Source organism: Pongo pygmaeus, chromosome 5 (assembly GCF_028885625.2).
Source record: "Pongo pygmaeus isolate AG05252 chromosome 5, NHGRI_mPonPyg2-v2.0_pri, whole genome shotgun sequence".
NCBI classification, from domain to species: Eukaryota; Metazoa; Chordata; class Mammalia; order Primates; family Hominidae; genus Pongo; species Pongo pygmaeus.
Window position 1 is genome coordinate 138,870,441 of NC_072378.2, and position 15,594 is coordinate 138,886,034.

The 15,594-nt window shown below is 39.4% G+C and overlaps 1 protein-coding gene across 16 annotated transcripts in view; it reads right to left on the bottom strand.

Moving 5' to 3' along the window:
- Positions 1-15,594, bottom strand: part of NHSL1 (NHS like 1) — a 276,666-nt gene that overhangs the window by 70,008 nt on the left and 191,064 nt on the right. For 10 of the 16 annotated variants that reach the window (XM_063666642.1, XM_063666641.1, XM_063666646.1 and 7 more), the window contains one exon: positions 7,572-7,724. Coding sequence is in view for 14 of the 16 variants with exons in the window: in XM_063666646.1 (XP_063522716.1) it covers positions 7,572-7,724 (153 nt within the window). In the remaining 2 variants the exon portion in view is untranslated. Of the gene's footprint in view, positions 1-7,571; positions 7,725-9,470; positions 9,598-10,540; positions 11,104-15,594 lie in introns of those variants that run through there. The other 6 variants (XM_063666645.1, XM_063666652.1, XM_063666649.1 and 3 more) reach the window with 4 other exon arrangements.

A 15,594-nucleotide genomic window follows, 5' to 3' on the forward strand; every position in this document is an offset into this window, starting at 1 on the left:
TGTTTATCTTTCCTTCCCTTGCAACCTGTGCCTATTTTTTTAAGTCTATTGAGTTACTAATGACCAATTATAACCCTAAAAATAAGCACCAAAAGCCATTAAGATGAAAGAATGGTTATAGATATTAATCAAACATATCATGTGATGCTTCCTTTATTTCTCTTAGACTTATTTGAATTTTAATGAAATCAGGGTGAGTGAGGAGACTTCAGGAGTAACCATGAAGTCACCACCTTTAGGCAACAATGAGCCAATTTTCATTTCTAAGTTAACTGGCTAAAGAAACCAAATCCATCTTTGGCCATGAGATTCCCAGGGTGAGCTTTGTCCCTGTGAACTTCCATAAAATGGAGGGCAGCTGAAAGGGCATCAAAGGGACAGGTCTCTTCAGTGCTCTTGAGGTCTGAGATCAGAACAGACCAGCATGCGTGAGCACCAGGAACCCTTAACTTCTCTGGGTCTTGCTTTGCTTATCTACAAAATGGAAAGGGGGACTGACCAGAGGACTGGGCGGCTCTTTCCAGCTCCAGCATTCTAGGGGTCTTTCAGAGGTTGATGGTGAGTGGCGAAAGGCATCTTGCTCATGTGGATGAAATGAACCTGAGTATTAAGCGTCTGTCACTGTCATCAGAAGGTGTTCCTTGTTCTGTTCCTTCATCCCTCCTCCCCACAGTATATCTCTGGAGCACAACGGGTAGGAAAGAAAGACCCAACTAAATCCTGAGGCCATTTGAGATTTATAAAATTATATCTGTGTTCCATTGCACTTCAATTAAAATGCACCCCTCCCTCCACAGACACTTATAACTTCCACATTGAGGGGCAGGTACACTGAGATATTAATACTTTACATGAATATGTTCATTTCATTCCCATGTAAACAGATATTATGGCCTTTATAGATGAGAAAACAAGATCAAAATGTTGAAGAAACAAACAAAATTAAACTCAAGTAACCTATACCTAGTATGTAACAAAGTCAGGATTGGAATTTAGATGCGACTCAAAGTACTTCACATGACACCTGGACTTCTGTTAGAAAACAGGAGGATGGCTGGGTGTGGAGACTCACGCCTGTAATGCCAGCACTTTGGGAGGCCGAGGCAGGTGGACGACTTGAGCCCAGGAGTGTAAGACCAGACAGGGCAACAAGGCAAAACCCCATCTCTACAAACACAAAATCTAGCTGGGCACGGTGTTGTATGCCTATAGTCCCAGCTACTCAGGGGGCTGAGGTGGGAGGATGGATTGGGCCCAGGAAGTCAAGGCTGCAGTGAGCTGTGATCACATTGCTGCACTCCAGCCTGGGCAACAGAGCAAGACCCTGTCTCAAAAAAAAAAAAAAGAAAGAAAGAAAGAAAAAAGAAAAAAGGCAAGCAAGCAGGAACAGGAAGCTTCTCAAGTTTAGGTCACATTTTGACCTAGGTAATGGTTATACAGGTGTTCACTCTATCTCTTAAGCCATACACATTTTATGTACCTCTCTGTGTTATATGTCATATTTTTTTAAAAGTTACAGAAAAAAAGATGAAGAATTCAATGTGGTTAGCATAAGGTGGGCAAAGCAGATGTCCATCCTGGGCCTGTCTGAGGTGGTGGGCAGATGCATCACGCCATCAGGGAGAGCTCTCAATCAATGTCCACAGGCCATTCCTACAAAGGCACCTCCTAGACAGTTCTGGGAAAGTGCCACAGGACCTTCAAGTGGAGAACCGATGGCGAAAGACAAGGGGTATCTGCGACATCTCAGGGACCCATGTGCTCTAGGCAGATAAATAAGACAGACAAGCACCCTCATCAAATCCAGAAGGAGGCCCACAACCTCTCCCAAGACAAACATACTTGTCTACACCAAAAGGGAGCTAGGAGGCTTCATGACAACTAAGGGTGGATGCAGTCACCCTCAAAGTCTGCTTTCGGTAACTGTAGATAAATCTGGCTGGAACAACTTGGAAATCTAGTCCATAATTTTAGGAAAGGTAAATCATTCTCTTCTTTTTTTTTTGAAACAGTCTCACTCTGTCACCAGGCTGGAGTGCAGTGGCGCGATCTCAGCCCACTGCAGCCTCTGCCTCCCAGGTTCAAGTGATTCTCCTGCCTCAGCCTCTTGAGCAGGCTGGGACTACAGGCATGCGCCACCACACCCGGCTAATTTTTGTATTTTTAGTAGAGACAGGGTTTCACCATGCTGGCCAGGATGGTATCTATCTCCTGACCTCGTGATCCGCCCGCCTTGGCCTCCCAAAGTGCTGGGATTATAGGCATGAGCCACTGCGCCTGGATGGTAAATCATTCTTTAATGTTAAACAGGTCGATGTGTGTACCATTGTTTTTAATCACTTGCTGTAAGTAGTTATTTTTTCACATTGTGTAATAAATTCTCAACTCCTATCCTTTCAGGTATAATAAATATAACCCTCTGACTTTGAATGACATAGGCCAGATTCAACACTCCTCCTTGTGCTCACACTTTTTAAATTCTAGAGCCACAGAGCATGCTGACCTGCTAAAATGCATTTCTTCAGGAAAGGGCTGTGACTAGAGAACATTTCTGATGCCAACAACAGCTGCTCTGTGAACTAATTCAGGCAGGAGTGTACACAGAGACAGTAACTACAATGCCTGTTAAACATACTGTCAGAAATTATGTTTATCTCTCTCTCAAGTTGGGCTTTTTGGGGATGGAGCCTTAAAAGTGACATGTCTTTATTTCAGCCTTTAATATGCTCATAGTTGTCAAATGAGGTCTACAGGTTACAAAAAAGCAAAATCTGAACCTCTCATTCAGCTTACTCCTATCTCTTGATTTCTTTTCCACTTAGTTGTAGCTCTTTCCATAAAGCTAAAAACTATGCAGATAAAAATTTAGCCAGATTTAGGTTACTTATCATCACAGCTATCTCCAGTGAAGTTCATGAAGGATTCAAACAATGATGGATGTAAAAAGGGTAGACTTCTTCTGGAAACTCAGTAAGAAGCTGAGTGAATTCTTCACAGATAATGGGATCCATCTTCAAAAATTTATTTTTTGTTACTACCCAGATGTCTATTGAAGCAAATATTAAAATGCCATTTTTAAATCTGGGTAAATGTTGAGTATCTCTTATCTGAAATGCTTGGGACCAGAAATGTTTCAGATTTGGGTTTTTTTCTGATTTTAGAATATTTGCATTATAACTACTGAGTGAGAATCCCTAATCCCAAAACCCAAAATGCTCAAATGAGTACTTCCTTTGAGCATCATGTCAGTGCTCAAAAAGTTTTGGATTTTGGAGCATTTCAGATTTCTAATTTTCAGATTAGGGATGTTCAACCTGTACATGTTTGTATCTTCATTAGCAGTGAATCATTACCTAAATCTCCAGTAACAAATCAACAAACAAAACCAAGACATTTAATCTAAGCCTGTGACCATCAAATTTTATCAAAGTCTCCAGAGACTCTCCAGCTGTAAATACAAAAGATATCTGCTATATTCAGATCACAGTAGAGCGAAATTATACATTGACAAGAGCCTGCTCCAAATGCCATTTTACACATCTTGAAAGACTATCTCCTCTCTCATGTGGGGATGGGAGCAGGAGGGAGTAGGGGAGTGCGGGGACCTCCCAGTGCTTTTCTTTGTTCTCTGACTGAGCCCTCTCTCCCTGTGTGCACAATGTACCTCATGCACACCTCCATCACACAACTGCCTGTTTACTACTGTAAGACAGTAAGCTTGCAGTAGCAAACCTCAAGACAAACTCTGCTACAAGCTGCTGCCAAGACAGCAGGCCTGGCTCTTTAAAGTTGAGGACCCAAGAACTTTCATCCATTCATTTAAACACTCCTAGCGTAGAACCGAACAGATGCTCAATATTGATTAATTTATGTCTATTATCTGCTTTTATGTACTAAGTCAAACTCAGTTTTTTCATAAAACATTTTCCAGTAATTCTGTGGCTTCTTCAGTTAATCTGTTAACTACTAAGGATTTATGCATTGTTTTAAAAAGTATATGTTTACATTTCATTATGCATTTATTGATACTCGCTGTGTCATTTCCCTTCACACTTTATGGTTCCCAAGAGTAGACTAGCTCCCCATAAAAACTGACAGACTAATTCATACAATAAGCATTTAATGGCGATGAAAAAGCAATAACCTGTTTAATATTGAAGAATGGTATTCTTTTCTTAAAATTATGGACACAGAATAGAAGAAGAAACAAAATAGATTACTTACTGTGAATACCTAGCTACCTTTCTATATTTTTAAGTAGAGAATGCTGAGGTTGAATGAACTTAGACTGATAATTTATATAACATCAAATCTTAATAGTGCCACATATTCAGAGACTGATTTTTTTTTAATCTTCACTGATAATGAGGTAATAAATACCTTGCACTCATGTTGTGTTTATTTCAGGTTGCTAAGATGATATAGGGGAAGAGGTACATGAAGTTCTGTACATGTGGTTAAAAGTAAATAACTGAGAACAAAAGAACTCAGATAATCTTTCTCATTTCATCCTTCCCAACCACTGTTCATAAGTCTATAATTTATCTAAAATCTCTTACGAAGTTTTTAAATCCAGACTTTAAAGGTTGCGCTCCAGGAATTTTCCAAAGTTATTAATTTTATTAATAGTAAATCCCTTTGATGAACCATTTTAGAGCATTAAAGCAATTATGAAAGCATTTATCTTTTCAAAACAAAATTCAAGTTTAGGCAAAACCAGTGGGGATAGATGATATTTCATATAGATGTACTGCATATTCAACAAGAAAAGCAGAAATGCCTATAAACAGATGTTCAGTTTTTCAAGGGGAGAAAAGTCAAGTCCTGATCTGGAACTTGAAAATACATGAAATGGGAGTGAAGCACAGTTTCCTGGAAAGTGATCAAAAACAGTCGAGCCTGAATATTCAAACTCACACATACCTTCACAAAAGCGTTTTCTACAAGCCAGACCATGTAGTGCTCTGTTGCTTAGGAGCTGGGCAGAGAAATGCTAACTAACCAGGCACTGCCTCGGGGATTTGTCCTGGGAACGGTGCCATTTAACATTCTTATTAGTAATTTGGTGGAGGAAGGTGAACTATAAGTAGAGAAGTTCCTGGTCACAATTTACTAAAGATAAATCACAAGGAAGTAAAGGGATCTAGAAGAAACTGGTTGGATTTAGGTACATTAAGGGACCAATATTATGACAGCAACAAAGCTCAAAGCACAACTCCAAGGCCATTTACAAACAAACCAAACGAATGCCATTCTTCTCATTTAAGACTGAAGTCACTAAAGACAGAGTTTACTCAGGCTCAATAAAAAGGGAAACCAACAATGCCCTCATTTCTGGATAGTCCAATAGCAAAGCTATGAGATACAAGATACTGGAAGATACATTAGATAATCTAAGCATTACAAAAGATTAAAGGAACAAAAAATAGAACCATGATCTGAAATGTCTGCACAGTTCTGTTCAGAACACCAAATCTATGGGGAACCTATGGATAGCTATTCTTTCCCTCTCCAAGCAGAAATTATCTGCCCTCTTTAATTCCCATACAGCAATTTTTGGTTTGTCTCCTCAGTATTTTCCACATTGTGTTTGAGAGCTAGGACCCTGCCTTTGTACTCTGCACTTCTGCCAGAATAACAGATTCCCAATAAATAAATCATTGTTAAAGGCAGTATAGTGTAGCAGTTAAGAATAGGAGCTCCACAGCCTCAGACTGTCCAAGTTTAAATCCTGGTCCTACTGCTAATTAACTTGGAGATCTTGGGAAAGTTTCTAATCGTTGTGCTTCCATTTTTCCATCTGGGCACAGTAACAGTAAGCAGTAGGATCACTGCGAAAATTAGATGAGATAATACATTTAGTGGGCTTAGAACAGTATCTGGCATTAGAGTTAAGTGTTTAATAAATGTTATCAGTCATCATAGTGGTGGTACATTAAAGAATGAATCACTTCATAAGTGACTGACATACAAGATAAAATTATTTTTCTAGATTTTCCTTGAATCAATGACAGAATTTCTCCCAAAGTCAAGTCTTCCATAATTAGATAAAACACAGGAGCCCCGGTTAAATTACATTTTAGATAAATAACAAATACTTCTTTGGTATACTAATGTCCCAAATACTGCATGGTATGAGAAGTCTGGTAGGAGCAGCATCTGGTAGAATAAGAAGTTTGGTTTGTTGTACTAAGAAAAAGTCTCTGAATTTTACAAGTCACTCTTTCCTCTTTGAAGAACTACTTTCCTTCTTTATCACTTTTAGGTTGCCCTCCTTGCCACACATTTACTTTTTAACATCAACAATAAATTGGGCCGGGTGCAGTGGCTCATGCCTGTAATCCTAGTATGTTGGGAGGCTGAGGTGGGTGGATCACATGAGGTCAGGAGTTTGAGACCAGCCTGGGTAATGTGGTGAAACCCCATCTCTACTAAAAATACAAAAATTAGCCAGGTGTGGTGATGCACTCCTGTAATCCCAGCTACTCAGAAGGCTGAGGCAGGAGAATGGCTCGAATCTGGGAGGTGGAGGTTGCAGCGGGCCGAGATCACGCCACTGCACTCCAGCCTGGGTGACAGAGTGAGACTCCATCTCAATAAGAAAAACAAACCACAATAAATTGAAGTAAAAATGAGAATTTTAAACTAGATATAGGAATACACTCTTCCTATATTTTCTACTTGACCAAATATACCTTGCTCATCTGCTGGCAGAACCTAGGCTCAGAGGAGTCCAGTTGGGTGATACCCCAGTTCTGATAAATCAAACCATTTAGCATGTCTTCAAAGTCTATATATAGGTCCTTTTTCCAGCCAGCTTGAACTAAACAGAACAAACAAGTGTGTTCAAAAAAACAAATTGGTTTTGAATACTTAGAATGGTTTTAAAAAGACAGTGGCAAAACTGCCCATGTCAGCAGTGGTTTATTTGGATCAAATTAACACTGGCAGTTTAAACATGCTAAAGTGTTTCTAAGAAGGTGTGGGCTCCTGGAAATAGATTTGCATATCTGCAAATAGGCAAGCTTCTGCAGAGACCAGAACATCTTAGGCATGTGTATTATCCCATTTTCACACTGCTGAAAAAGATATACCCAAGACTGGGAAATTTATAAAGAAAAAGAGGTTTAATGGACTCACAGTTCCACATGGCTGAGGAGGCCACACAATCATGGCGGAAGGTGAAAGGCACATCTTACATGGCAGCAGACAAGAGAGAATTGACAGCCAAGCAAAAGGGGTGTCCCCTTATAAAACCATCAGATTTCATGAGACTTATTCACTACCATGAGAACAGTATGGGGGAAACTGGCCCCATGATTCAATTATCTCCCACTGGGTCCCTCCTACAACACAGGAGTATTATGGGAGCTACAATTTAAGATGAGATTTGGGTGGGGACACAGCCAAACCATATCAGCATGTATTAGGTTGTATTTATGATATCGTATAAAGATGTAGCATACTATACATTCAATAAAATTAGAGCTGGTTTTATAGATAGATATCAAACTTATGCTCTCAGCAGCCAGTAACCCAAGAAAATAAGCTCACAGAGGATGCCATCTTACCCCTCAGTACTGATTTGAGGTTGAGCTTGGCTTGGCGGTGCAGGTCCTCAACGCAGGGTGGTCTTGTGGTGGGAAGGAACACATTCTCCTGCTGGTGCCATGGGGCAGTATAGTGGACTGTCCATCGGCTTTCCTCATCTAGGTTGGAAACTGCTATAGAAAAAAAGATAGAATACATTCAGGTGTCAACTTCATTGGCTACAAGTTCATTACATCATGATGTGTTTCCATGTCTAACACATCCACGGGTAAGGGCCAGCAAGGGAGCAATGGAGCAAATCCTAAATTAGGTTTAATCTTAGATTCCAGGGGTCTTGCCCACAGTGTTTTATTTATAAAGGAAAAGCTGAAAGTGTCCACCCTCCAAACAATGTTTTCATAGAATCATTTGCTCAGTTAACTGCTTCCCAGCATTTTAGGTCCTCCCTTTACTGCAATGTTTGAAAACATCTGACAGAATTGATAGAGACCTCCAATTCCTACTTAACCCCCCTCCCACACACACAACAAATAGCAGTTACTCAACTGTATAATGCCATTGCAACAGTAAATGTTAGACTGTCCTGATAGAAATGAATTTCCTACCAGGAGGTTTATAACAAATATTCTCCCTCTACAGCATTATTTAAAGGGCATCACTGTTATAAACTCAATTACGTTTTTAAAAAACTAAGCGTAAATATTCAATTTACATGTAAATGACATAGCTAATACATGTGGAGACCCATTTGTGTTACAAAATTCTCTCTGCATTTCTTGCTTTCATGAAACCTTTTATATTAAAAATTTTTCAAATTACAATGCAATTGACTCTTCCCAACACAATCCAATTCAACTAAATTTTCCCAGCACAGAAGAGACCAAGACATTAGAGGACAAAGTAACAGGTAAAATCCTGAGACTAAGATAAATCTCTACAATAATTTTTCTTTAAATCCTCGGAGGCTTGAGACCTCTCTAGTTCATTTTTCCTGACAACACAAGCTAAGTTGAGGCATCAGTGGAGCCCAAAATGAGGCTGACAGCACCAAAACAAATTCATCAACAACATTTTAATACTTTCTATATATCTGCCATGTAACCCAGGCATAAGAGAGACTGGAAAGGTATTGGAGAAAGTCCTTGTGCTGAGGCATTTGCTTGAGGTAGCAAGTCTAACCCTTGTAAAGCCAGCAGGTACTTGAATTGTGAGTGAGGAGCAAGTCTTCCTGACTCTGATCTATGCTATAGAGTTCACACTGGGCGTATCCATGTCCCCAACACAACATGTACCTGGAAATTAGACCATAAAATGAATTCTCAAAGTAACGTGAGAACACACGCATAAACTATTAAATCCATTTGAGCATATCTAAAATTCACTAAACATACTCTATAGCACAGTTATTAGGGCTACTCTAAAGATCAAATGAACCAATATACATAAAGTACTTAGCTCAAGAAATAACTCAGGTAAAACATGGTTGTGGCAGGAACAGTAAAAATTATTCTAACGAGGCCCCAAACTTCGAACCGTCACTGTCTCTTGTAAACCTGGGCCACACGCTAGCGCTCATCTCACATACCATCTTTTCTGCAGCTACTAAATTTTATAATCTTATGAATCTGAACAGGATAACTCATTTTCAAAAGGACCTCACCTTCTCCATAAGTTGCTAAATGAGAAAATAAACTGAGAACTAGATATCAAGTTAAAAACAGAAATGTCCATTGTGCTTTCTGCTTAGTATTTGACAAAAGCAGTATGTGAATTTGGCACCTAGTATTTCATGTAAACTCCTGTTGAGCAAATGTTTTGCGTGGTGCATACAACTATCAATCTTAACACACAAAATCCACAAAGACCTGACTTAACCTTCATTTGTGTTTCAGAAGAATCTAGCATTGGGCCAAACTCACCATATGTCCCCGCAAAGTGTAGCCAGAGTTCATCACAGTGTTTTGTGCTGATGTCCATTTATTTTAAAGACTGAGTTATCATACTTCAGAGTTAGAAACTATTGAAAATGGAAACTTTTCCTATTCGACAACTTCAAATCAAATCCAAGTAATGGCATTCGTGTCTGCACCATCAATCGCACCACTGCACAGCTACCAACTGGCTCCTATGAAGAAGTCTCTTCCCCTGGTGTTCTTCACTCTCGACAGGGCCACTTTTAATCTGTTCATCCAAAGGCAGCCTTCAGCAAGGAGCTGCAGAAAATCAGCCCACCGTGCTGCTCTTTGTAGCTTTCTCCAAAGCTCCTCTTACCAATGCCCCTACCCATGTACATTTAGCCAGTATAAGTCACTGGTCTAAACACTAAACTAAACTAAACTAAAATAAACCACCGACTATGTAAAAACAAAGCAAAGTAGTTATAAAAATTATTATTTTCAACAGAATGAAGAAGCACCTACATTAAAGAAACATAAGTTAATGGTAAGTACACAATAAAGCCACACCACAAAAGCTCTGTACCTTACAACAATCACTGATCAGTCTAGACAGTTTGTGCTCGAGCTCTTAAATACACAACAAAGAGTGCCAGGGAGTTTTAGGGGATTATCTCCACCAGAAATATGTGATACATTACACAGAGGCTCCCTTACCTCAGCTGCATATTTAGCCAAAGAATAAAAAAATCATACACTGGATATCAAGGGAAACATAAATTAAGTACAAGAATTTTCCCCCCTCTTCAAAGGACTTCTTTTGAAAAGCACAAAAGAAATGAATTCACTTAAAACCCCAATCATAAATAAATAAGACATGCTAAGATCACATAATACTGTCCTAGAGTTACAAAAGTCTGAGGTATTTAAACAACCTGGTATAGAGCAGAGTTTAACTCATGCCTATTAAACGAAGGACCTAAAACACACACATGGACACACACACACACACACACACACAGACACACAGGGACATACACACATACGGAAACATATGCACACAATAGGTAGTAGAGAGAAAAGGAACTACTTACTTTTCTTCTTAAAAAGTTTAATTAAAGACTTAATCTTTGCATTAATGAAGACCACCATTTCCAGGGCACCTACATAGAGCTCAGAAATGTAAATCACATTAAAAGCTCAGCCCAGTAGGCAGGTGGCAAGCTTCGTCCTTCTGCTACAGATTCTAACTTTTCTTCCCCCGGTCTCACATCCTTAGACATCTGCCCAGGCTGATGTAACTTTGAGGTTGAGCTTATTGTCAGGCAGTTACAAACCATTAACAGTCCTTGAACCTGAAAAACTCCTACTGAAACCTAATCTTTAAGGCTGAGAGCAGCCAGTGACATCGTGCGCAGAAAGGAAGAGAAAGCCAATCACGGTTCTTATTTGCATGACAGCCACATCAGGCTTTCTGCCTCAGTGCCCATTCATTCAGTTTTCTCTCCAACAGATCAGAAGTTCCTCCTCTCTGAGCCCACAAAAATAGTGCAGATTTTCCTCTACGGAAGTCAAGATGAAACAAGTGTGTTCCCCATTTCATTAGGCCACTATGAACACCCAGATCTTTCACAGGAGCTGCTGAGTCTGAGAGCAATTCCAGTTAATTCAGGGTATATGGGATTTGAACTGATTTAGCGGGGAAAAAAGCCAAACTATTGTTTCTCAACCACGCCCCAGGCTCTGCCTCCCATACCAAAGGAACTTGTACAAGCAGTAAAACTTTAGAATGGAATCTCCAAGGAGCTGCAAATGATGACTTGGTTGCATTTTTGTGCAAATTAGGATGCTCTGTCTTCTCACCCTTCTTTGCCAGTGATTGAGAATCAGCATTGTGTGTTCCAACAAGTGTGATCTTATTTGCATCTAGCTGCCACAACAATCAAGAAAAAAAAATCCACCAAAAAAAATACAACTTCCCCACTCCAAATGATAAATTAGATAAAGTACCCTAACCATTTTAATCTTTATTTTAAATGTAATTGTCACTTAAGCTCCTGGTTTTCAGAATTCCATAATCGCCCTTCCCTCACAGTTGTCTCAAACAAACATTATCTGAGTTACTCTTTAACTTGAATCTACCATCCAGAGCGCTGGTTCTTTTGCCCATTGGCAATTAACCACGGAGAACTAGGGAAGCACAAGCAGAGACAGAGAAATCAGAAACAGAGTATAAGAAGGCACTGAAAAAACATATTCCAGGGGTAAAGGGATAGGAAAAAAAAGGAGAATATAGATTCGGAAATACTATGACAAGGGAAAAAGGAAAAGAACCTTCCTCACATCTCAGCCCAGTTCCACTTCATGGCCAAACACTTTTGAAACAATTTAGACAATCTCTTATTTCATAGCTTTGGGCCAGACTTATAACTCAATGGAAAAATGTAATAATCCACTAATTCAAAACATTTAGTTTATAACAAAGGCTCTTAGTCAAAGAATAAAATTTATATAAGGGGCTCTGTCTAGGGAAAGCTTTGAAATGATTCCTTCTCAGGTCTTTTTATGCCCTTTATTTTTTCAACAACAACAAAACAAAAAAACAAATAGAAACGTTACCATCTTATCATACATATTATCACAGATTTCCAACTTGTGTTATTTCATTCTATATATAGCTTTATTTTAAAGTAATTAAATTGCCAGATGGCAAATGAGAAACGACTGAGCCTGTAAGTCAGATTATGTGGCTGCCCTAAATTAGCAGGCAAAGTTCCCCTTTGGAAAACAAATGTATCTGCAAGAGTGACCTCGCTCTGCTCATTGCATTAGACACAAGGAGAGTTGTGGGCAAAAACACGCACATGCACAATCCACAAGTGTTTGAGGTTAAGTGTCACCATGCAAATGTCCAGTGAAAACAGAAATTGTTCTTTCAAGAAACCCTGATTATGCTCAATCCTCCATAGCATGTAGCTTTCCATGTGCTCAACAATGGCATCTGAATATAGATTCATTCATCAGAAAGATAAATACCAGGCACCGATGCTAACTACTACTCTTTCATTTAGTTGGGATACATCATTGGACAAAATAGGTGAGATCCCTGCCCTCATGGAGCTTAAATTATTTGACACTAAACTACAATTTTATGGTATATTAGAAGGAGTTGAGTGCAATAGACAAAATAAAAAAGTTGAGCAACATAAAAGGGGGTTTGAAGGTGGCCAGGCTGCAGGATCGTAGGAGTCAGGGTGGTCCTCATGAAAAGGTGAGATTTGAGCAAAACCTTGAAGGAAGCAATGGCAAGAAAACAAAACTGTATAATGAATCTCACTGGCTCTCATTTTAAAGACAGAGAGAGATTCCTCAGGCTGTGAGACACATTTCCATCCCCCAGGACCAGAGAAGTGCTCTTTCCTCTCAGAAAATGAACTGTAGGAAGAATCTTGCATGGAGTAATTTCCTTTCTCACCCAATATTAAGTGTGATATAAAGTGGCCGCAGTTGTTCCTCTGTATCCATTCCAGGATGCCCCTTGGATACAAAAATCCTTGGATGCTCCAGTCCCTGATATAAAATACTGTAGTATTTGCATGCAACCTATGCACATCTTCCCATATACTTTAAATCATCTCTACATTACTTATAGTACCTAATACAATGTAAATGCTATGTAAGTAGTTGTTACACTGTATTGGTTTAAACATATGTATTTTTTTATTGCTGCATTACTTTTATTGTGATTTTTTTCCCCAAATATTTTTGCTCCATGGTTGCTTGAATCCACAGAAGTGGAACCCGCGGATATGGAGAGCCAACTGTACTTGGTTACACACGAGTAAGTGGTAAACCTGGGGGAGAATGCAGGCTTCCATCCCGGCATCCTAGGACGTCTCACCCTCTGTGCATTATTCCACACTGCCACATAACACCATAAAATCCAGATCTATAGGAAATAAACCAAATAAACCATCACATTTCTTGCGTTCTATATTAAGTTGTATTTTGAAAGCGCTTATTAATTAGAAAATTTCCCCAATCAATTGCCAGCTCTTACTTTGCATCTTTGATATGAGCATGAGCACAGGGAAATGTTTTCATCATATAATTTGCATGCCTCAATGCTGTGGTTGATGGAAGAGCCATATTCTTCTGGAAGTGTATTTTTTAATTGTTCAATTTATACGTGCAACAGAAAAGATACAAATCCATGGTACTTCTGATGCCAACTTCAGCCATATATTACAGTGGCGAAAAAAAAAGTTTTTGTAAAGATAGGGTACTATGTTGCCCGGCTGTTCTCAAACTCCTGGCCTCAAGCAATCCTCCCACCTCAGCCTCCCAAAGTGTTTGGATTACAAACAAGGCCCATTGCACAGGGCAAAAAAAAAAGAAAAAGAAATGCTCTAATGAACTAGACATGAAAAACTTGACACTAATGCATAATAGCGAAAAGCAGTCCTCCTCTGGAACCATCCTACCCAGGTTATCAGCCACTGACTAGAGGAGTGACTCCTCCATGCCTTGGTTTGCTCATTTGTAAAACGGGATAACAACAGTATTTATATCACCAGGTCATGATGAGAACTAAGAGTTATTATTGATAAACTCCTTAGAACAGTACCTGGTATGTAAACATATGTAAGTGTATGTTAAATCAATGAATAAAATCTCAAGAGACAGCTTAGCAGCCTTCTGCTTAATAAAGGGCCATGCTTTCATGCAAGGGAATCAGTGTAGCAGACCCCACGGCTGTCTTCCTACTTGTCTCTGACTGAACTGCCAACACCTCGAGTAATTGCTCTATACCCCCCGCTTCCAATTTATATCCACATACTATCTTTTCTATTGTCTAAGACTTTATTTCAATTTTTAAAAAATTCTCAGTGGTCATCAGTGAATTTCTGACTCCTACTAATGGTGTTTTTCTTTCTCCTCACCTTCCTAATGATCTTCTTAATCATATACTTCCAACCACCCAGCTCTTGATCCTCTTCATTGACACTGCAACACACTAGTTCCTCTCCTGTATATGACGGCTCCTTCTCCGAATTCCAGCAAAGTCTAACCAAGCTTCAAAGATCTAGTCCCTAAGCCTTTGTCCTATGCTATTTACTTATTTCCCCTTGAAATTTGAATGGTTTTGTTAGTATAGAGCAGAAGTCAGCAAATTATGACCCTTTGGCCAAATCCAGCCATTAAATGATTTTTTTAAAGTAAAAGAAGAAGAATATTTCATAACATGAAAAGTACATGAAATTCAAATGTCAATATCCAATAATAAGGTTGTAATGGAACACCACCACACCCATTTGTTCAAATATTTGTTGAAATATTGTCCAAGGCTGCTCTTGGGTTGTAACAGCAGGGTTGAGCGGCTACGACTAAGACTGTATGGCCCTCAAAACTGAAAATATTTACTATCTGGACTTTAAGAGAAAAAGACGGCTGGCCCGTGGCTTAAGCTACTGCCTTTAAACATCCTGCTCAACCTTCATTTCTATTATCTTTCATTTGTCTGCCCTCAGTTCCATTTGCTAACCTCTACTCAGATTTCACATTATCTCAAGTTCAACATATCTAATTTGAGACAATCTGCTTTTCCCCCCAAACTGTTTCTCAGGAACTATTCTTACATCTATTAGGACTATCATCTTTTTTTTCCCCCCCATGAACCAGACAGGTAAATTTAATCCCCAGTTAAAAAAGAAAAAACTGAGGCTGGATGTGATGGCTCACACCTGTAATCCCAGAGCTTTGGGAGGCTGAGGCAAGAGGACTGCCTGAGGCCAAGTGTTCAATACCAACCTAGGCAACACAGAGAGACCCTATCCCCACAAAAATACAAAAAAATATTAGCCCGGTGTAGTGGTTCATGTCTGTAGTCCTAGCTACTCAGGAAGCTGAGGCAGGAAGATTGCTTAAGCCCAGAAGTTTGAGGTTGCAGTGAGCTATGATCACACCACTGCACTCCAGCCTGGGTGACAGAATGAGACCTTGTCTCTTAAAAAAGAGAGAGAGAGAGAGAGAGAAAGAGAGAGAGAACGTATTCGCTGCCTTGTGTTAGGTGTCCAGGTTAAAAATTAATCAAACATGATCATTGACCTTTGGAAGTTCACAGTCTAGAGGAAAAGACACACCCACA